Genomic DNA, 23317 nt, shown 5'->3' on the forward strand with positions numbered 1-23317 from the left:
TTTGCATTGCAATATTTGAAGAGGTCCAAAGAATTTTATTGCAATCTTCTTTCGAGAGACTTTTGATTCGGTCATCCGGTGCATTCCCTTTAGCAAAAGAAAAAGCCTCAAATTTCAAAGATTTCTTGCGGACAACAGGCTTTTCCCACATTGCGTATACGCCCAGTGGGCCTTTGACAATGCTGCATTTTAATTAGTGACGAAGGAGACTCGAAAAACTCAAAAGCAGAGCCCGTATTGTGACTTTTTCATAAGTCAATTATCAGTTTTTTGATTGGCAAAGGTCATTGATTTCCCGGATATTTTTTCTGCTTTCCAATTGGTATTTTTCTGCAAATGCGCATACGCCCTGTTGTACTCGTATATTTTTTAATGCCCGCAGTAAAGCTGCAATTTTTTCGATTGCTGATAAGAATCTCTTTGACTGCACTGAAAACGTTTAAAAAAAGGCTAGCTGCAGGTTATTTTCAGATTGATTTCATTCGCAGACCTTTTTGTATTGAACAATTATGAATTTTTCTGATTTTTGATAAAAAAAAATCTCTTTGTAGGTTTACCATTGCAAAGAGGTTTATATATTTCTGATTTTACTTTGACAGCTTGAAATATGATTCGGAAAATTTTCCAATGGCCAATAAAGCATATATTTTGCTTGATTTATCAAAGAAGCAAACAGAAATTCTCATATTTTTTTCCAAAAATTCACAAGCACCCCGTTGGGATTTCAATCAAGCCGGCAATATGTATTTTCAATTAGTGGCAAGTGAGCCTCGGGAATACAGAGAAATAAAACTGAATTCAAGCCTGGCTTGTGCAACACATTTCTTGCCTTTGTAACACGGCTTTTCAATTAGACATCTATCAGATTTTCGCATTTCAAGGATTGATTTTGAGTTATATCCAAGAAGGAGGAAAAGGAAGCCGATTTCAAAGACTGGCAGTGGGTGGATTAAATTGCATATAAGCTCAGAAATTGCTGACAAAATGGCAACAGTATTTTTCAATAGGTACGATTTCTTGCTAAAAACTCTTTGTGAGCAATATGGATATTTTTTAAAGTATTTTTTATAAATAGCTTAGTAAAAAACCTTTTATTCTTATTAAATGTCTCAAATAAAACTGGTCAGTTGTAAAAAGGAATATGCAAATGCATGGTTTGCTTTCATAAATTGAAAACCTTGCAACGGATTTGTGGTTCCGTTGTTGTTTCACTTTAATTAAAATTATAAGCCAAAGGGTAAAAGCCTGACCAAATTGCAATCGATGTGCTATGAAAAATCGTTTGGTTATTGGACATTTTCCTTGCAATTGCCAAACTCGAACTTGGTCGTAAATAACCAGCTTGCTTAATTAATTTTCTTTCTTGGAAAGACTGCAGAGTGGCTACTTATTACAAATCTATTTATTAAAATCCACACAACCGTGAAGCGGGCTAAAATTAAAATCATTTTTTACCGAACAAGTGAGACAACAATGCGTGCCAGGATATATTAAAATATTAAAATGCTTGCTGGGGGTTGGGAAAACCCATGGAAAACCCATGGAAAACCCATGGAAATGGCAAACGAAACCGAGCTGACAAATGAACGTTAAGAGTGCGCCACAATTTTTCCTTTTTCATGTCGGGGGTCTTTTGAATTTATTATAACAGAAATGACAACGGAGGCGTTGCCACCAATACTCTGAAAATGGAATGGCAAAGTGACAAATTGATGGGAGTTCTCCTACCCGAGGCTACGTGTTTTTATGGCTGTCTATTCTTAGGCAATATTCCCAAACAATTATCCCGCTAATAATGCATATTAAAATGTAAATGCCCGGGCAGGTAGGCGATGGGGGGCGTGGCCGAATCCATGGCTCAAATTTATGGCCAACAGCAGATGACAAGGCAGTGAATAATACAAGATATGCGGGTGCTTGCGAGCTGAGGGCCTTGATTATTGCCAGCCATAACTCGGGCCAAATTAAGGCCTAGATGGATCCTTATAGCGAATATTGCTTGAATAAGGGAATAAGTCTTTCCCGCTTAATTTAAGCAGTCTTTCCCGGTGGCTTTTTTTAAACATTTGGGCTTATATTCAAAGAAAACCACAAGCACTTACAAGTTTATCATGCTCTTTAATTTGTATTAAATGTTTAAGCTATCATATCACTATAATATCATTGCTAAGAATATAAATTCAAAGCATACACATTTATTTAAACTACTTAAAAACGTTAATTCACTTCTATGTTGAAGTGGAATATTTTGTAAAATGAATATTGATTTTCGCTGCCATAACTGGGGCCAAGTTAATGACTAGATGGATATTGGTTGAATATGGTTGATTAAATAAGTGTTCTTGGGCCAATATGTATAATCTTCCCTGTAAGCTCTTTTATATGAATATTTTATTCAAAGAAAATCGTTAATATACACAAGTTTTCTTCTATTTGTTGTATTTATTTATGGTTAGATTATTGATCTGTATTTTTAATCAAAAAATCCAGCACTTAGGATCAACACGCAGAAATGGAAATTACCACAGTTATTCTCTCTAGTAAGTCTATTATTTTTCATCACCATATATATTTTAGTGATTTTTAAAATATATCTCAAAAATAATAATTATTAATGATCGATTTCTATTTTGACAGACTACAGTATTTTTTTTTGCGATAGAGATCTTAATAAACGCTCTTTGGCCTAAATGATTGAGTGGCGTTTGTTTTCAAAATACATTTAAAGTAATCCCCAGTCCATGGCTCTTGGCCCGACTTCCGGTTCTTTCGGGGATATTTCATTGTATTGGCCGACTTCCGCTAATGGGCCAACTTGGCTTCATCCTGGCAGCAGTCACGCGCCCTTTTCGCAGCGATAATTCGAGACGCGTCGGGTGGCCCTTGAACTGACTTTTCAACTCGGTTTCGGATTTGGAATTGGACCAGCACTAGGACTAGGACTCGCTGGCTCTTTTGGCCTTTTTCCATTCGGGCTGCATGGTATTTCATAAATTTAATTGTCACGTACTCACATGGATCTGAGCGTGGGCCCTGGCTGCTATTTGGGATGGCATATAATACGTGTTTATAACTCTGTTGCGCGATTTAGGCCATAAACGTGTGCTCCGTGACCTACGTGGCGTATACGTTTCTTTCGAAGCGCTAAATGATTTATTTACTGTATTTATTTAATCTATTTGATGACCCTGGGCCCTCGATCTTGGCCCAAATGGGACTCAAAAACTTTAAGGGTTTCCTTTGCAGCGAAAAACATACTTTGTTAAATTAGCTTTGCTGTCAATATTTTAGTTTTCAGTGCCATCAATGCTGAGAAATTAAGTGGAAATATAATTTCCATTAGGTTTTGTTTATGTTTGTCCACCACTTGTATTTGCATTATTAATTGCATATTGTTGACCAACCTTTTTTTTGCTTTTTAAGGCGATTAAAGTTTTATTTTTAAAATAATTTCATACACAAATGATTTAAGGCAATATAAACCAAACTAATAAGTAATTCAAAGGAAGCTGAACTTATTCATTCGTTTTGAAGAGATTAAAAGCTGGCAATTAATTTTATGAGTTATTAAGTTCTTTCAGTAACGATATGCTTATTAAAGTCTTGAAAACCTCTCAATTAAAGTCAATTATTTTGATATTAGCATATGAAGGCTAGGTAAGAAGTTGAAACAGCACTTTTCCGCATATTTTGTATACTTTTATCTTGGCCTTTTCCCTTTCCCGGGAAAGTATGGGATGTCGTTTCTAAGCAGCAAGTGCTGCACTCGAATGTGACACGCATCAAATCACTTTACTCGAGTGCACACTTAATGTCGCTTCAAATGAGCGCAGCTGAGCACTAATACATATGCTAAGGGATGGCGGATGGAGGATGGTGGATGGTGCATGTGGATGGTGGATGGTGCATAGGGATGGTGGATGGTGGATGGGGATGGCGGATGGGGATAAGGATGCGGATGAGGATAGGGATGCGGATGTGTGTGCTGATACGGATGCGGATGTAGGTGCATTGTGGAGAAAAATTCCAAGTTAAATGCAGGCGAAACGTGTCAAGTTTGATGACAGTCACTCAACTGAACTGAACTATTTGCAAGTCATCAACAGTTGTCGAGTTTAAGGTAGAAAACTTTTTGAAACTACCTTTAAAAAGGTTTAAAATTATGCTGCCACCGTAAAAGTGAAGAGAATTCACTATCAAATGCTAAGGTAAATGCCATTTAAGTTTTAAGTTTGCTTTAATTATTAAAATTACTTAGGCAAATTTTTAAAAGGCAAAAAAAAATGGTATACATTTTTCCAATGTGTCACATTTCGGAAAAAATTGTAAGCATTTTAAAACTATTCAATTTCTTTTGCTGTTGTTAAAAACATTAAATATATTTAAATAGTTGTCAATATATTTATTTTTATTTTTTAAGTAAAGGTATAAATCAAATCCTCTAAAAAAAAAGTGCTTTAAATATATCTATTTATCTCCTTACTATTTTTCAACAAGTATAAGCTCATTCTTACTTAACTGGTCACACATAAAACCATTCTTTATAAGTTTTAAATTTTATTGGAAATTTCTATATATAACACACGTTCTGCTCTGGGCTAGAGGAGCATTTTAATCGATCTATTTTGCCTCGGCAATTTGATTTAAAGGTCGCTGATTCCGAAAATCCCCATAGCCGCGCTGGCAATTTGCCCTAATTGGTCGTGAAATCATTGAATAAAATCAAGGATGCCGGATGCCAAGTTAATTCCATCATCGTCGCTGGACGGCAATAATATTCAACCGATTCGGGACCGAGTTCCGTTTATTTCGCTGGGTTCGGGCATATTGTATGTAATTAAAATGGACGCCCGAGTTCGGGCCAAAAGTTTCGCAATAAAAATCCAGTTAATAAACTTTGCATGCCCGCTCGCGCATCCAGATACAGAATCTCATATAAGCGAACTGATAAATAATGTTAAGAAATGTTCCGTATTTCGCTCGTTTTGTTTTTTCTTTGGGATTTTAATTAAATCGTTTGCGAGTGCCGACAAAATAAAAAAAAAATAAAAAAAAAACGAAAGGAAATAAAGTAAAATGAAAACCGAATTGAAAGTTTATGTCAGCGAAAAATGGCGGTTCTATCTGTCTGTGTGTGTGTGTGGGTATCGTTATGTGTGCGTGTGTGTGTATGTGTGTGTGTGAGTGCGAGTGTGTGAGTGCGCAACCCGACGTCAAATATGTTTGAACAACTTTATTATGCAAAATGCCAAACATTCTCCAACTTGTAGACGTGGCGCTCTCGCCGCTCTTTTTTCCCCTTTCTCTCCCCTTTCTCCGCTTTCTCCACGTCCGTGTGCGGCAGTGGTGGTACGTGTGTGGGTGAGTAGATTGCTGTGCGCGCAAATCTCATTTGAATTATAATGATGACGCTACGCACACACACACACACGAAACACACAAAAAAAGCGAAGGAAAAATTGAAGTTTATGCCATAAAAGGGTTGTTCGCGTATTCGAATGAAATATATCCTTTGTTAATGCTACCGAACCCATGTAAATATAAATATTACAGAATTAAATGATTAATTTTTTAAGAAAACTTGTTTTTTTTTGTTTTGTAGTGACAAACGGCACTAGACATTCTCTAATCAGAAAACAAGCTATAATTAAAAAAAGATATAATAATTAATTATAAATTTCGAAAAATAATGGATGTTGTCGAACCTTTTTTATACATTTTAAACATTTCCAAGCGATTTTTAAACCTTTTTATACATTTTTAATATTTTTAAGCGATTTTTAAACTTTTTTTATACAAGCGATTTTTGTGATCTTTTCAAAACATTATATTCAAAAAATGCCTAAAGAATTAATTATAGATTTCTTTTGAAAAATACTGAAAGTTTCAAAAAGTTTTTTCCTGAAAATGCGATTTTTTTGATCTGGTTGAACGTTTTTAAATGTATAAGGATAATACATTTATCTAGTGAGAGTTTTTAAGAACATATTACTATTGCTTGATTTTCGAAAAACTGACTGGATTTATTTTAAAAAGTTATGGCAACCATAAAAAATGGTTGTTAAGCTGTAGGACTTTTTTTCTAGTATTTTTTTTTTTCTAAATATATCACGTTACCCAAAAATCAAGTAAGTATTTTATAACCATACGCAAATTAACTTATTCTTCTGATAAGATCGAATTAAGCATCTACTACTTAAAATCCTTAATTCATTAATATAAATTCGATTTTTATCTTCAAGCTAACATTTTTTTGGATATTAGTATAAAAAGCGGAGATTTCATATCTAGCCTTCGGAACATTTTTTTTTCTGTAAGATGTAGCCATAATAACTCAACTTAATTTAAATATTTGAGAAATCTGCCATTTAATTCTATATTCTTTTATTACTTAACTATTTATTTGTATTTTTGTTCATTTTATTACCATTATTTTATTGGCAGCACTAATTGAGAGATACTTTCAGCTGAGATATGATACTATTGTCTGAATATAATGGGTATATTGATATGCTCTGCCAGCAGGATTCCCGGGGTATCTGCTGGACTGAGCGCAATCCCCCCGATTCGTTCCCAGTACCGATTGGGCCATAATACCCGTGAAATGTGCCCATCGCCCGCCGTGCATTTGGGATATGGCCCACATGGCACACATAGCACACATAGGGCATATAGTATCTGTATCTGGTACATACCTGAGCAGGCCTGCGGTGGCAGCGGGAATATCAGCGTGGTGGAGCTCTTGCGCCTGGCCACCGCGCAGCCCAAGGATTGCGGCTTGAAGCTCCGCAGCTGCTGCATGAAATCGGAGCACTCCATTAGGGCCACGTCCGCGAAATGCAGGTCGCACAGGATCTGGTTCTGCAGGATGTAAGAAGACCGAAAAATGAAATCAGTAAGGGCTCCCCAGTAAGTTGGCTGGATTTTCACTGTATTTTCACTGGATTTCTTCCCCGTAAATGATTTATTCGGGCTCTGATTTTTTTACTGTATTTTTGTTTGCCCCCCCCTCATATGTAATTTTGATTAAGCCACTTGCCGCACATGCATCCGTCATCCGTAATGAGTCCGCCTTTATGGGGCCCAAAATGGGCGAATGCATTTCAGATGAGTTCAGGTTGGGGGCCGCAAAAAATCCAATAAATACGAGCTCGAGTTTACCGCCCAAATTGGCAATTATTTTTTGCTCTTTGCGAAATCCCCTCATTATTTTTGCCTTATCTGCTGTTTTTTTTCAATTAACAATATATTTACATTTGTTTATTTTATTTTTAAAAAGTTTTCAGAGAGTTGCTTAAGTGGCAGTTACTGGTTTATTGTCTTGAATTTTATATCAGTTAGGTACGAAGCCAAAAGAAAACTCGCCAAACTCATCACTTATTTATTTCTGTCTCTCACAATGACACAACAAATGCTCAAAGCTTCTTTCTTATTTCAATTAATTTTGGATGAGACTCTTTCATATGGCATGAGAAAATAAAATGGGTTTTGTGATGTAAGGATTTTTCTGCAAATTGCAGGAACACATTTTAATAATAAATATAAATGAAAAGGAAGTCGTCTAATATATTCCAGGGAATTGTTTCTTTTTAGCTTAGAAAGTTGATCCCAATTAATATTTTAAAAGTATTTTTACAACATTTTAATATATAATAACTTTAATAAAAATAAATAGGAATACAAATGGTATGGAATATTCGGGGGACTCGTTCCTTTCTAGTACAGTCATGTGGTTCTATAAAATATTTTTAAAATATCTGTACCAACTATCTGTATCTCAATGAATCAAAAAACGCTCTAAGCTTCTTTTTAATTCCCATAAATTTTGGATGACTCTCTTTCATATGGAATGAGAAAAAAATGCGTTATTTGCTGTAAGGGTTTTCCAAAAAAATATAATAAATACAAATAAAACCACCTGATATCATCCCAAGACTTGTTTCATTCTGGTCAATTAAGTTGATTCCAATAATGTTTAATTTAATAGTATATGAAATAAAATTGGAAAAACAAATATAAATAAAAAGACCATTGATATCGTATGAAATGTTTGCTAGACTTGTTCCTTTCCAGTAAAGAAATGTGGTTATAATAAATACTTTTAAAATATCTTTATCATACAAAGATATCAAGTTGACTCACAAAGTAATAAATATAAATAAAAAGACAGTCATTTTCCCGAGGTTTCTTCCTTTTTTGGATAATAAAGTGATCCAATAAATAATTTTAAAATATTTTTCTAGTGATTAAAATAGAATACAACTGTAATAATAAGAAGAAATTCAAATTCTTATGCAATGGGATGAAATGATCGCTAGATTTGGTCCCTTCTATATTTTTATTTGTAGCTATATATTTATAATATTTTTATTCCCAACCTTTGTGGGTCCACTCACCTTAAATCTCCTGGCCCGTTTCTGATTGGGCCCAGTCAGGTTCAGGCCGCAGGAATTGCACCGCAGGCACTCCTCATGATAGTGGTTGTTGTCATAGAGCGGCGATGGTTCTGCAATATAGAGCGGAAATAGAACTCGGTTCAGTTGGGTTACGAATCGATTTATCGGGGCAGGCCAGAAAGCCAGAAAGCCAAAAAGCGAACGGGGCCAAACCGGCTGGCAGGCCCATTAATTTGCATAACCATCGGCATAATTTGGGTGGGATTTTAGATTTCAAATTTCAGAATTCAGAATTCAGCTTTCAGTTACCATGGGGCAACTTCAGTACATACCACATGCACCAGCTGGCAGCAAAGACTCAATTACAAACGGAAATGAGTTTCTAATACAAGCAAATTGCAAAAGGATAGATATCCTGGCAGAGGGGGGAAATTGTTGCTCGTCGAGTTGATGAATGGCTGTTGATGGGTTAGCCTCGCCCTCGCCATACCCTACATACCCTACACCCCATCCTCTTATTCCCTATATTTCAGTTAACTGCGGAGGCCAATCCGGCAATCATAATCCATCTGGACCCAGCTGAGGAAAAGTTCAGCTTAAGTCTTCTTTCTCAGCAAGGAAAATGGTGAAAAATGGTTTTAACTATTGTTTTCCCTTAAAGTAAATTAAAAAGGATGCAACTTTATGGATTCTAAAACATCATTTTAAATATGCATATTCCAAGTAATTTTTTACTTTACATGTATATAGTAAGGTAAGTACAAGATTACTTAAAAACTGAATATTTAAAAGTTATGTTTTACATTTTTTATACATTCCATTAAAATACCATTACAATAAGTTTAATGCAAAATTAGAAAAATATTACTATTATAATTTTGGCTTTATTTTATTAGTTTATATTTTTGAGGTAAATTAAAAAGTAATGATATTTTTGTTGAATATAATAAGTTATGAAACGTAATTTTTAAATGTGAAATTTTTGTAGTAATTTCTTACATTTGTAGGTATTTTTATTATACCTAGAAGGGCTTATAAGCATTTCTTTTAAACACTACTTTTCAGGTTAAATAAAAAAAGGGAAAAAAACTATTATTATAATTTCTAGGCTATTATATTAATTTATAACTTAACGTAAATTAAGAAAGATGGGTTATTTCTAATATATGAAATTTTAAAGTGATTTTTCACATTTGTAGGTATTTTATTTATACCTAAAAAGACTTATCTACATTTCCTTTCGATACAATTTTGTAAGGATTAAAAAAAAAATAGAAAAATATTTAAAATTATAATTTTTTGTGCTATTATATTCATTTATAATTTGTTTGCAGTTTGGGTTCAATGACTAAAAATATAAACATTAATTCCCCATAAATTTCTTGGTCAAGAGTAATCCGTTAGTGGTGTTTCCCCATTTCCCTTTTCTTTTTCAAATGGGTTTATATTTTTTTTGACTGCCAGGCAGGACATAGCAATCAAGTAGCTGTAATAATGAGCACGTGTTCCTGGCTCACCCATCCTTTTGGCAGGACTCCATTTGCGGTGCTCGGCACTCAGTTCGCCTCGACACCGGAAATCATAATTAAATGAATCAGGCAAGCGGAAACACATTATGGGCCCACAGCGAGAGGGGAAATCGCCGTCATCAACATTGTCATCGTCCTCGTCAGCAACTCACATTCGAAACAGCCTAAATCACTTGATTCTAGGGCAATCAGCAAATGTGATTCACATTTCATTAGCTGTCCAAAAAGGTTAGCCATTGAGCTTGATTTATTGGTTTATTTTTGAGTGCATTGTTATCATATTGTTGCACTGGGCGTATGAGTAACGCAATTGTATAAGTGTTTATATAATATGTGGGGAAATATTTATGACGATTACGATTAGCTATTGAATTTTTTGAGAGAAGTGAGGAGGAGTAAGAGAATTTTTTTGTTCAAACGATTTTTAGTATGCCAAACAAATACCAAATTCAAATTAAATGGTAAAAACATATTCTAAAAAAATATCTTCTATAGATATTTCGTTTCTTTTAATATGTTGTGTATATTCTTTAATGATTTCCAATAAATCAATAAAAATATTTAAATAAATATTAACCAAAAACCTCTTTAAATCATGCTTAAATTCCCCTTTCGAGTAACTGAGACACCCACTGCACATGGGGCAATTGTATTCATAACTCCCCCGGATTGTTTTCCCCAACTTGAATTACTTTTGGCTCCTTGAATTTCCCAACATTCGATACTGGCCCGCATTTCCATTACCACATTTGAGTTCGAATCCGCATACTGATATAAAGTTTCCAGGAATTCCCTGCCACTGCGAATGCGGGCCGAAACTTTACGCATATTTTTGCATTAATGAACCGAGTGCCTCTGCGGCATTGGCGTTTGCATGCGGATTTTGCATTCGATGGCGGAGCAGTCCGCCTAATTGGTCTGCTGGCCAAAAACTAGACTGGCAAACTAATGCAATGAATGTCGAGATATCCAGGGGCTGTGGAGCCTGTGGCAAAAACGCTGGCGATTCATTGCAGCAATCTGCAGACGGGAATCTGCCGCAAATTGCATTGTCAAGTGCAGGACAAGCGACCGAAATGAGCAACACAAATGGCCAGGTTGGTAGGAATGGTAGGGATTGTAGGGATTGTAGGTATGGTAACGATGGCCAGGACACTCAAAAGGGCTGTCATTCGGCTGGTTTCAGGTCATGGACATAACTCACCTGGGCTGCACTGCGAGAAAATGGACTCAAAATTGGGTTTAGGATGGTATTTCTTTAGTATTAGAATTTTTTTAAATTTTTTACTTTTCTACACATTTAGCATATTTTATATCACTTTTATAATCGCTCTACAGATTTTTAAAATGAGTTCTAAAAAATCTATTTGGTTCATTGAGTTTAGGGACATATTTTTCTTTTTTATTTATAATTTTTTTCGACTTTTAAAAACCATAAAAAATAGTCAATGGATTTTTTTATTAAGCAAGAAACTTTAATTATTGTTATTTAGTTAAGAAAAAAATTGTTTAATTAATAAATATAAGTTAAAAAAATTAATTTTCATTATTAAAATAATTTAAGCCACCAGCAAAATATATTGGTTCTGATAATTTAAAGATTTATTATAGTAATTTTTTTAACATGTGCCTTATAGGAGACACATAAATTTCAAGATTGCTTTAAATTAAAATAAAGAGGAAGTATGATAATTATAATTAGCAACATGTTTTTAAACGGATTTTAAATTTGTTGAGAATAAATTCAATTTAAAATGGGTTAAGTAAATTACGAAGTTTAGCTTTATTAATTGAATAAGTATAATAAATTGAGTTTAATTTAATTTATTAAATATCTATGTATCTATGATTAGTATCTATGATTAAAGTAAAAAATAATATTTTAATACATTTAATATTTATAAGTTTGCTATTTTTTAAGATATGAAAAAAGTGCGATATCTAGCAACTTTTTTTAAGGTGGGTTTTCAAATTTGAATGGAATATACGGCAATATATTGGAAGATAACCCTCTGATTCTTTCCGTGTATGGCTTAGCACTTCTCTCCCGTTCCCAAGAAGTCCTCTTCTCACGAATCGACCCTCGATTGTTTGAGTTTAATGGACCCTTAAAATGGGAAAAACTATTTACGCTGCGGGCGAATTTTAATCAGAAACGCGCTACAAATTTGACTAATTGAAAGACGACAGAATGGAGGTCCATTATTTCTGGGAGCCAACTCTTTAGTACTACGATTCCAGATTCCTCTCGGGCTCTTCATATTTTATTGCCCCGCCTTAAGTTGACTTCAGTCGACTTGACTTGACTTTCCTTCTGGGCTGGCTTCCTGCTTTTCCCATTTGCTTTTATGACAGCTGCCGCATTGAAAACTTTGCATCTGCACTTTGCAGCTGCCGAGGGGCGGGGGCGTTTGTCGGGGGGCGTGGCCGGAAGCGGGTATATAATATAAATTCATGACTTTGATAAATTACCAACTAATGACCCAAAAGAATGGCAAACTTCTGGTTTTTAGTGCAGAAATCAAGCGTTAACTTTTCGAGAGGGGGTGTTGGAAAAATAGGGACAGAGGCTAGAGGTTGGCATTCGGAATTTGGCTTTTATTGTGTGCCCAGCTTTTCGGGGCCAGTCCAAAACAATGGCTGCCTAATGGGTCGTGACAGGGGCACTAAGTCGTATTTCACAGCAGCGGCCAAAAAAATACAATCCATGCTAATAGAAAATATTTTTAAAATATATTACTTGGGGTTTCTCATGTTTTAGATCGAAAATGTAATTAATTCCAATGAAATCTTAAGTCTTTTTAATAATTTAAATTTAAATTTTAAATTTAAAACTCTAACTTTTAAAATCGTTTTAAAATTATTTATAGTGTAAAGGTATACATACAGTATATTTATTTAAGCTTCAGGTATTAACAAATATTCTCCTTACCATTTTTATCACTTTGTTAAGATCATTATACTCAAGAAAAGATATAACATTTTCTGATGTGGGAGGTATTGAATTTTCTTTTAATTTTTTAAAGGAAAAACAAATTTTGAAGTACACTTTTCAGGCATTTTCATCCGAGTTTCAGGTATTACCAAATCATTTTAGTCACTTTTTTAGATCATTTTATTTGATAATAACCAAAATTTATTTTTTCAATGTAAAAGCAAATAAAGTTCTTTGTAATTTACAAAGAGGTAAGTACCTTTTTATACCCTTTCAGCCACAGCTGTTTTCCATTCCCTTTCTCAAGAAAAGGGCGTTTGCCAGACAAAGCCAACAGACTGAGGAGCAGAAATTGACTGCAAATGCAATTTGTTTAGAGCAATAGTTGCATATAAGTAGCTCTCGCTGCGGAAAATGGGAAAATTGCGGGTGCAAAAAAAGCTGGGGAAAATCCAGATGGTAAAAGGCTGAGGGGTGGGGGATGGGTGTTCTGCAGCTTAATTGAGCGTACATAATATTGGACCAGGGATAGTGGATGGTAGCACATGAGCAGCCACGGATGCAGCACAGAAACCAGTCAACTTCAGTGCACTTTCATTAAAATTACACAGTGTGTCGGGGAAAAACCAAGGGGAAAATGTAGGAAACTGGATGGAAATTTGCCTGTTGCCTGTCTGCACGTTTTCCTCGCTGCCAGTGCAATGCCCCTAGCTGCTTTCACAACCAGGGAAACCCTTCGATGCAACTGTACTAATCAATTTTCCAACTTTTCGTCCGCCAGTAAACTAATTCGCCTCGAAATCATTTGCCAGTTTGAAGTCCTATTAATGCGCAAAAATATTGGGTTTCGCTTTTGCATAAGGGGAGCCTCAAAATGTAGTTTTTCATTTTGTAATATTTTAAAAGTGAATATTAACAAGACTGCAGGTGAATATTTCTGCAATTAATATTAAATGAATACAACTAAAGATATTTCAAATGTAATAGAGAAGAAGAGATATAATAAACAATTCCCTTAGATATCAAAATGTATATTTTTTATTTTTGCTTTGGTAAAAAGAAATTAGTTTAAAGTAAAATCTAAGCCTTACGTCAATGAAAATAATCTACCTGAATTTTAAACATTTTTTAATGAAGGTCTTCCAGATTTTGCGATAATTATAATAATAAGCTGAGTTGAGGATAATTGTAGTGCCATTAGTTTCCAGCAATTTATGAAACCAATAATCAGAAAAAAATAATAATTGCACTAGAGATGATTTTGTAGTATTACAAAAAGAGGTTAGAAAAAAAGAATGAATGCAAGTTCTTACCAATAATAAGTTGCAGCTGTCCCCAGATGACCTGGTTTCTTAATAATTATTATAATAAGCTGATTTCAGGATAATTATGGGGATATTATGGTAAGTTCCCTGCCTTATTTAAGTTTCATTAGGTCGACAATTTATGAAACCAATTTAAAATTTTCCGAATAGTCATCGAAAAGCCTGCAAGGCAATATGAAATTATAGAGAAATGCATATGCTTGGCTAAAACCTCATTGAATATTTATGATGCTAGGAGAAATCCTTGTAGACTTGGGAAATAAATGGCCTTTTAAGGCGATGATTTGGCCTTTTTAACCGATGGCTACTTAGCATGCGGGAACAAATACCTTTGGCCATCGATCTTGGCCAACTGTGGCCAGCGTTTTGGCCAATTACCGGCGATGGTAAGCTGTCATTAGCCGTGTGAGAACCGCAGCACGCAGTTTGCATGTCAGCCGACGTTTTGTCGCATTTTGCTGATTAGTGCAGTGCAATTAAATTGGAGCGTATCATTTGCGACCCGTTCTCCCCTGTGTGCAGCCGCATTGTCACACCGTGGGTCACACGGGGTCAACGCAGGGTCAGCGGGGGGTCAGCAGGGGGGTCAGCGGGGTCACGACAGTCGTACGTGCGTATTTATGGGTCAACCGGGACCAAAGGACCAAAGGACCAACCAACCCAACCCTCCTCCACACACGCGGTATGCACCCTTGGAAAATAAAAAACAGAAAAAAACAGAAAAAACAGAGAAACTGCAGCATTAGCGTGACTTTTTTACGACGCATGCTGGGCGAAATCTGTCAAACAGATCGCACAATAAATCATCTGCAGATGTCCCACCAGCTTATGGAATCAATAATATTAAATATGCGCGTTGAGCAGAAAGTGCATATTCGTAAAATGGTGGGTATGCATTTATTTATATTTTCTGAATGGCAAGGAAATCTATAATATCTCTGACCAATTTGCATTACTTTCAGGTTTTAGTTTAGTTTTAAGGGCTTTAGTAAATATTCAAAAAATAAGATACAAGCGAAAGAAACATATTAATAGATTGTATCTTTCAAGGAAAAATATATAAGCATGGGATAGATTTAATGAACACATTTTGTCTTTGTAGAAAAACATCTTACTTATAACTACCAAAAAACTCTAAATAAAAAGGTATAGAATTAGAAAATATGTGCATATTTTTTAAAATATATTATATTTAATATATATATTGATATATTTTTATATATCAATAATATCTTCGACAAATTTGCAATATTTCCAGGTTTTAGTAATAAGAACGTTAGTAAATACTAAAAAAAAAGAAATAACCGAATAAAAGCTTGTATCAACAGATTGTGTCTTTAAAGACAAAAGATACATCCAATAAAAAAATTGTATTGTTAAGATTTAATCTTTAACTACGAAAAATTAAAAAGAAATTGTATAGCATAAGAAAATATTTGCATATTCCGGAAAATATATTGTGCTAAATATATGTATATTTATATTTAAATATATATTATGTATCTTTTTATTTTTAAGTTCTTGGAGCCATTAATAAATATTTCAAAATTATATATAAATTTAAAAATAGATATAAGCAAAGAAAAGATGTTAAAAACTATATTATTAAATTATTTTTTTAAAGAAAAAGGTCCCATTTGGAACTCAAAAAATATAAAACTAAAAGCCTAGAACAATATAAGATTTTTATATTTATTGCTCAATAAAGTCAGTTCTAACATTGTATCATTTTAAATTAAATTACAATTTAAATGTAGATATTGATCCGCTGAGCTTAAGCTTTCGGCACTTATGTTCTGAATCGCTTGATTTTACACCAGACACTCAACAGATTTCATTATTTTTTCAGGCATAGATAAGCGTGTCCTTTTAAGTCTCAACGCCAAGAAAAAAACCCAGAAGGAAAAGCCACAAAAATAGGAATGAAAATGGGAGACGAAGTATGCAACATAAATTCCAAAGTCGGCACGTAAAATGCTTTTTTGCAGCATCGCCAGGCGCGCATAATGCGGCTTTTAATGGAATTAACGTGCGCAAAAATGTTTCGCTGCCATCCGACTAAATGCTCCGTAGCCCCGCCCACTTTTCAGCCATAGTCCCGCCCACTGGCCACCGAATTTCCCACACTTTCCACCCAGATTTTCCACCGCATGTGGCGCAGAGAAAGTAGACGACAGTGAAATGGATTTGGGGCTCAGTGCGCACCATGTACGACTGAGTTGTGATTAATTTTTGGGCCCCACAGGATTGGGGCAACCGATTTCGAGCACCGCAGATTTGATTTATAAACATGAGCCTCACTTTTCGCACTTGTTGAATGCCTTCTTGCCGGAAAAACGACAAAATGTTGGGCTGAGAAATGGAAAAGCTGGCAAATCTGAGGGGAAAAACAGGCAACTTGCGTGCCAGGCAATGATAATCGTTTGTGGAATGGGTTCACACATGTCAACCGGTTCGAAAGTGGCATTGGTTAATCGAAGTTTTCGATGGATTTATGGTTGGAATGGTGTGGTAACTCGCCTGCCAATAAATAATGGTTTGGGGTGTTAAGTAAAGACGGTTTTTCTCCGGTTTTTGAGGTTTAACAAGCTGGGTCTACTTGTTGAAAAATGTATCTACAAATTGGTCTCTTGGTTTGAGATACTTAACACCATGGGAGCCTTATAAGCAATACAACTTTAAGCTATGTAGTACAAATCTAATTCACATGAAAATATAAAATAGTCTAGTTTTAGGGGTACTCCATTTCAAAATCGGAATAGGTAGGCCGCAAATGTATGTTTGGATCACCTTAATGAGTTAAAAGGTTAAAAAATAATTAGTATTTAAAAAGAAAATAAAAAATCCTGATTATTAGAAAATCAACCCAAAAACATTTTGTAAGATTCTTCTTTAAAATTGGAACACCATTGACAAGGCAAATGATTTTTTAAAGGGCTTATATCTCTGTAAGTCATGGGCAACTTAAAGTGTCTTATATACAAAGTATTTCTTACCGTAGGTACATCGATACATAATCATTTCCATAAGACATCGGAAATTTCAAATGTCTAATATGACCATATTTTCAAAAATGTATCAATATTACAATTGCCACCAAAGATAAAGCTAAATATTATTATTTCTTTTAATTTCAAATATCTAATAAAACTATGATCTCAAAAGTGTAATGATATTGTATTTGGAATCATCGGAATTTCAAAATATTTAATATGATCATATGTTCATAATTGTATCAATATTATATTTGTTACCCAAGATAAAGCTAAATATTATCATTTCTTTAAGTCATTGGAAATTTAAAATATTTTATACGATCATAATTGTATTAATATAATATTTTTACCCAAGACAAGGCTAACTATTATCTGTCCATTGGCCTTAAACTCTTTAAATGGCTTTTTAATAATTATAGAAATTAATATGCAAGCTTATAACTAAAAAGGTGGAAGGCCAAACGCTTTTTTCTACCTTTCTGTTATGTTCCCTTAAAAGTTTCGATACTAAAATTGAATATTTCCCTTGCCACATTTTCCGACCAAACTAACTTGCTAGTTCCCTTGGATCCCCAAATGCGAATTAGCAAGAGCTCAGCTCCCCAAATCCCCAGATGCCTTTGGCCCCAAAGTGTCGAACAAGAGATGTGTGAATCAATCCGTGAACCTTTGCCCCAAAAAATCCAAAAAAAACCCACTGAAACTCCACTGGCTGCTGGGCAATTTACATAAAAACTTTGCTTGCCAACGAAGGATTCATATTAAAAAGTCGAATGTGTAGATACACATATATGTAGATATTCGGGAAGGGCTGCTTAAGTAAGCCAAAGTGCAGCAAAAGTTAATTCGGTTTTGAAATGGTTGTGAGCGTGCAAGTTTTGCCCCCATCTATAAAAAAAAAACCCCACACAAAAGGGATGTGCGTGTGAAAATCTTATTTTTTCGTGGCATCAAAGTTTTCTTCGATCAAAAGTTTTTCCGTTTTTTTTTCCCAGCGGAGGTAGAGGAATTTGTCTGCACCTTGTATCATCTTTTCTTTTTTGCCATCTTTAGCTATTTTTTGTGCGGGCAATATTCATGAGTCCTGCGTGTGGCTGTCAGCAAATGGAGGTGAGTCCTTTTCCCCGAGGTCCTGGCCATTAGTTGGCCGGCCATCTTGGCCCAATCCCCACCTCGCTCAATCAATGTCAGCTCCACAACTTCCGATCTCTGGTTAAATCACTTGGAATTTTATTGAGTAAACTGTTTTGTAATTATTTTCATCAGATGCCACGTCATGCGACTCCATCTCATCCCCGTCGCCAATTAGCAAAAAGCGACAACATGTTGCGGTCCTAAACCCCAGAATCTCTGCAGATATATATATATACATTGTATCTCGCAGATACGTTTGTATACTTGGCCAGATTCGCTGACAGTCGTCTGGCCGAGAAACCTCATCGATTTGACTTTTTGCGGTTGGCTTCATTCGGTTTTTTGGGGTCCTCGGCTTAGTTGGAAAATTGGGCTGGGCCAAAATGGTAGTAAATAAAGGAAAGTTGTTCGTTTGGTCTGAGTGGAAAGGTAATCATTGGGATTCTTTTTGGCAAAACAAACTGAAAAGTTTTTTTAAACGTAGCTGGGGCTTTTTTTAAAGCATTTTAAAGGCACTTAAATGGAAAGCATGGAAAAGCATTTAATACGTGTATAAATTATTCAATATTTTAAATATATGTGTGAGCCAAATATACACAAAAAAATAGTGTATGGGTAAAATGTACCAACACGCATAGTTACGTAACTGTAAAAATAGTTTAACAACTATTAAAAATAGTGAAGTGTATTTTATTGTTGATTTGGTTATTATTTAATAGTATAACTTCCATAAAATGGTAAGTTAAGTGTATTTTGTGGTTGGAAAAGCAACTAATTTAATGGTCAAATTGACCATTCGATAAGTTGGGACCATTTAACTACATATAATAGTAATAGTATATTAGTCAATTTAACCTTGGAATTTATTAAGCAGTGATTCTTAGTAATAATTAGAAATATAATAAAATTAAGTATTTTGTTATGCCATTTTATTTAAGCCATTGAAATTCCAAGTAGGAAGATATTATCTGACCTTTAAGGAGCTTCCGTAGTTCTAAAACGTTCTGATCGCATTAAATTAGGGAGAGCTTAATGAAATGGAATTAGTAATCGACCTTAAATACTTGTCGTATTTAAACGATGCGTACTGGCTGGTTGGCTTATCGTGCCAAGTCGGGAATTAATTAAATTCTTAGCGTCTGGGAGCGACAACAGGGAAATGAAAGCAATAACTTCAAACTTCAGCACTGCCACACTGCGCCAGAAAGAGACGGGGCTATGTGGCGTGAAAGAGATGGCATTACGTCGAGAGAAAGAGACGGAGTGACATTGTAAGCATTGCTGGTTAATGGGTCAGGTGATTTTCTATTGTCCTCGCCGTTGTCCTCTTCCCGCTGGACTGCATGTTTAATCCAAATTACTAAGATACACACACTAACACACACACATTGGGCAAATGTCCTTTGTGTGTCCTGTCCATGTGTGTGTGTGTGTGTGAGTGGGTGTGGCAGATACCTTTAGTGGTGTTGGTGGTGGTGGAGGAGCAACACCCCCATCTTGTCCAGCCTTGTTTGCTGTATTTTAATGAATCTATGAGTCGACCATTCTGTGTGCGGTGTTAATTGAGCCAAAGTCAAACATTCTGTCTGGCCAACAGCTAACCCATCACTACTAACACTACCACCCACCTTTCGCCCCACTTTCACCCACCTTTCACACACCTCACTTCAATTAGTGCCCAGGCCTTTTCCTTTGGGTACTTTCTTTATTTTTCGGCTCGCGTGCTTCGAGTTTTGTGTGTTAATTTGATTTTATGAAAATAGCCACAAGAAAGGTCTAAGGAAATTGCCGATTCCATAGGTGATAGGTGAACAGGTTATGAGCAGGTGTGTTTTTAATTTTCAGCAAGGTCCATTTATGCTAATCGTTGCATAAATTTAAAATACATGGTGCCATTATCCTATTACCTTTTAAAGGAAAAAACATAGCAAGAGCTTAAAAACCCTTTCCTAGTTTAATAAATTTTTAGGCTTAAGAATCAAGTTTCAAGAAGGTAAAAAGGTATTAAACGTAATATTAAATTGGTAATTTTTTCTTATTAAAAAAAGAGTAGAAGGGAATACAGGAATAGAGGCCATGAAGTTATAATTTTTTTCATGTTATTTTACCATTCGTTTTATGATGGTTCCTATGGCAGCTATATAATATAGTCGTCCAAAACAATTAAATTCGCAATTCTGAAATCCTATAAAAGCCTTCAGAAAAGGCAAAGGACAAAATGATTCATAATAATTAAACTATCCAGAAAAAATATCATTTAATAGTTTTTAAGTTTTGTTTTTAAAACGTATATCATTTTTAAATAAATGATAGTTAAATGATAGGTTAAAAAACAATTTCACATGGTGTTATTGTTTTTATTTTAGTGAAAATTTTGAAAAGCTAAGACCTAATTTAAGTTTTAAAGTTCTTCAGAAGAACCCAAACTGAGATCATTATAATTAATGAAATCTTTTGTGGAAATATCTTTCTTTTGAGCCTGGCAAACCCCCTTTTTATTGCCTAAAATGAATTGTAGTAATTGATTACCTAGGAGTTTTATGAGGGCATTGCTCACCTCAAAACTCAATGAACTCCCTTGATTATATTATTAAGAGGGCAATAATTGTGAGTATTTGTCAATATAGCTGGTAATAGATGAAAATATGATATTTATTAGCCGTTTTGTGACCCACTTGGATGGATTGATAGCCCATCCTGTCTGCTGATTGAGCGAGTTCGTGGACTGTCTGACAGTTTTTCCCCCAAACCCTGACCCCAAACAGCTGCCAAGAAGCTTTCCCTGAGTTTTCCCTGAGTTTTCCGAGAGGAGGACCATGGAGCTTTTCTTAGGCGAAGGCGATATTGATTTCCTGCGGCATTAGGCTGACTTATAGCCTGCAGTGGCCAGGGGGTTGTAATGCGTACAACGGTGCGTATGATTGACGAAAGGCTCAGCAGTCGGCTACGCAATTTGGATACTCCTCATACACAGATACACCAATACACACACACACACAAAGGCGGGAAGAAAGCGACGGAGAAAGCGAGGAAATAACAAGGAACAGACGGCGAACAAGACACAACAATTGACAACCATCTTGTTTGGCAAATAAACGCCAGCCATTACCACGAAACTAAAATGCTGTCTCAATATTATTATTATTATTATTATTATTATCATTTCTATGGCCTCCCCCCCCCCCCCCCCCCGCGCTGCCCTTGTGGGTTTATGGTCTCCTTGTTATTTTCCTTACTTTCTCCCGCCTTTCTCCTTCTTTTTTCGCCACTTTTTATGCGACACTCGTGTTTGACTGTCAAATATTTCAACAGCCCCAAAAGTGACAGCTGTTAATGGCATTATACATTTGTGGCCAGGGCCACGCCCACTTCTCTTTGGGGCCCAATTAAGGTGGCAAGTCCATCATCGACTGCAGGTCTTTCAGTATTTCTTTTGTATATATTTTTTATTTGGCCAAGTCCCCTTGCCCTGTTGCCAATAACAATTTGCATTTTATGGCCCACGATGATTTGAAAACTTTCAAGTCTCCCAGTTTCGAATCGATTTGGCTCGGGGGCGTCAGCTGCTAATTTCTTCGATTACGAACTGTTTTATGAGCAGGGCACACGGCCATTAGGTCAGCCCATCAATCAGCCGCCCATCAATCAAGGGATCGCAAACAATCGCCCCCCTTTTGTTTTTATTTTGGCAGTCCCCCCGTGTGTTCTACACAACACTTTTTCGCGATTCGCAAACAAACCCACTATACATCTTGTTTTCGGCCATCTTCGCGAAACTTTAATCAATCTTGGCAGGCCAATCAATTAGGTGCAAAACAAATTCCCCTTTTGTGCCATTATTGATGCGTTCATAAAAATATAACCGGGCAAAATAGCCACAACTTGACCTTGGAGAGAGGTGAGTTATGGGACAGTGCGTTTCATTGACATTAAAACTAATCAAAAACGCCGGAAAAAATTTTCAAAAAACAAAGTATGATCTTACAAATGTCCTTTTTTAGTTTCTAGCCTATAAAAATATATAAAATTTAGTAAAGAAAATTGGGAAAAATGATTAGTAATACCATATAGATATTATCTATCATTTAATAAGACAATTCTTTATATATTAGAGATTGTTCTAAAATTAATTTTAAAATGTATTGTACTTCTTGGTAGTAGAACTAAGGTTTATTAAGCAACAAATGTGTTTTCCCTTTGCACCTTTACTTACATAAAAATATTTAAAATGGATTCTTGTAATTGATATCATAGTTTAAGATATCAGCAACTTTCTCAATAATCCAAAATAAATATAAGTGCCGATTATCCCTAAATAAAAAATAATAAAGAACTCCTTACTACACCATTAATTTTGAGTTTAGATAATAAAAATGTGGTCCTCAAACAAAAAAGTTTTCCTTTGCCCTTTTACTAATTATAAAATATTTATAATTTAATCTAGCAGTTAAAATTATAGTTTTAGAAAAATATTTAATTGGCTGCAATTTTCTCTCATAATAAATATTACAAAATAAATAGAAGAGTTTATCTCTTAATAAAAAACTTCCCAAGAACTCCTTTCTAGACCATAAATTTTCTACACAGATAATAAAAAAGTGATTCTTATTTCGGTGGGATTATATTGACGGGACCTACAGTTGCGTTAGGCACTTCCATCGATCCGAATTCGGTAATAAAATTGTCCCCTTTTTTGTCAATAAATTAACATTAATTTCGTGACCCCGAAAGGCCATCCTCGCTTGTTTGCCTTGCGCTTTCGTGTGTATCGTAAAAACGCAATTATAAAAATTAATGTAATCGATGGGCAGTTGAGATACTAATTGGTCTACAGTCCGGCAATTGGCGATTGTAGTTGATAATCCTTTGAGGGCTCACCTTGATGAGCTGCAGCCTAATGGATTGGTTATTGCGCATCGTACTTTGATGAATTACGATTATATTTACAGAGTGTCCTGCCATTTCATGTTATTTGTTAAGATGCCTGTCTTTTTAAAAGGCA

The 23317-nt window shown here is 35.1% G+C and overlaps 1 protein-coding gene across 3 annotated transcripts in view; it reads right to left on the minus strand.

The window, feature by feature from the left end:
* Positions 1–23317, minus strand: part of rsh (Rap GTPase activating protein radish) — a 134357-nt gene that overhangs the window by 41857 nt on the left and 69183 nt on the right. For all 3 annotated transcript variants that reach the window (XM_036821109.3, XM_036821107.3, XM_036821108.3), the window contains 2 exons: positions 8397–8506; positions 6696–6861 (listed from right to left, as the gene is read on the minus strand). In XM_036821109.3, coding sequence (XP_036677004.2) covers positions 6696–6861; positions 8397–8506 — 276 coding nt within the window. The remainder of the gene's footprint in view (positions 1–6695; positions 6862–8396; positions 8507–23317) is intronic.

This window comes from Drosophila suzukii, chromosome X (genome assembly GCF_043229965.1).
Source record: "Drosophila suzukii chromosome X, CBGP_Dsuzu_IsoJpt1.0, whole genome shotgun sequence".
Classification (NCBI taxonomy): domain Eukaryota; kingdom Metazoa; phylum Arthropoda; class Insecta; order Diptera; family Drosophilidae; genus Drosophila; species Drosophila suzukii.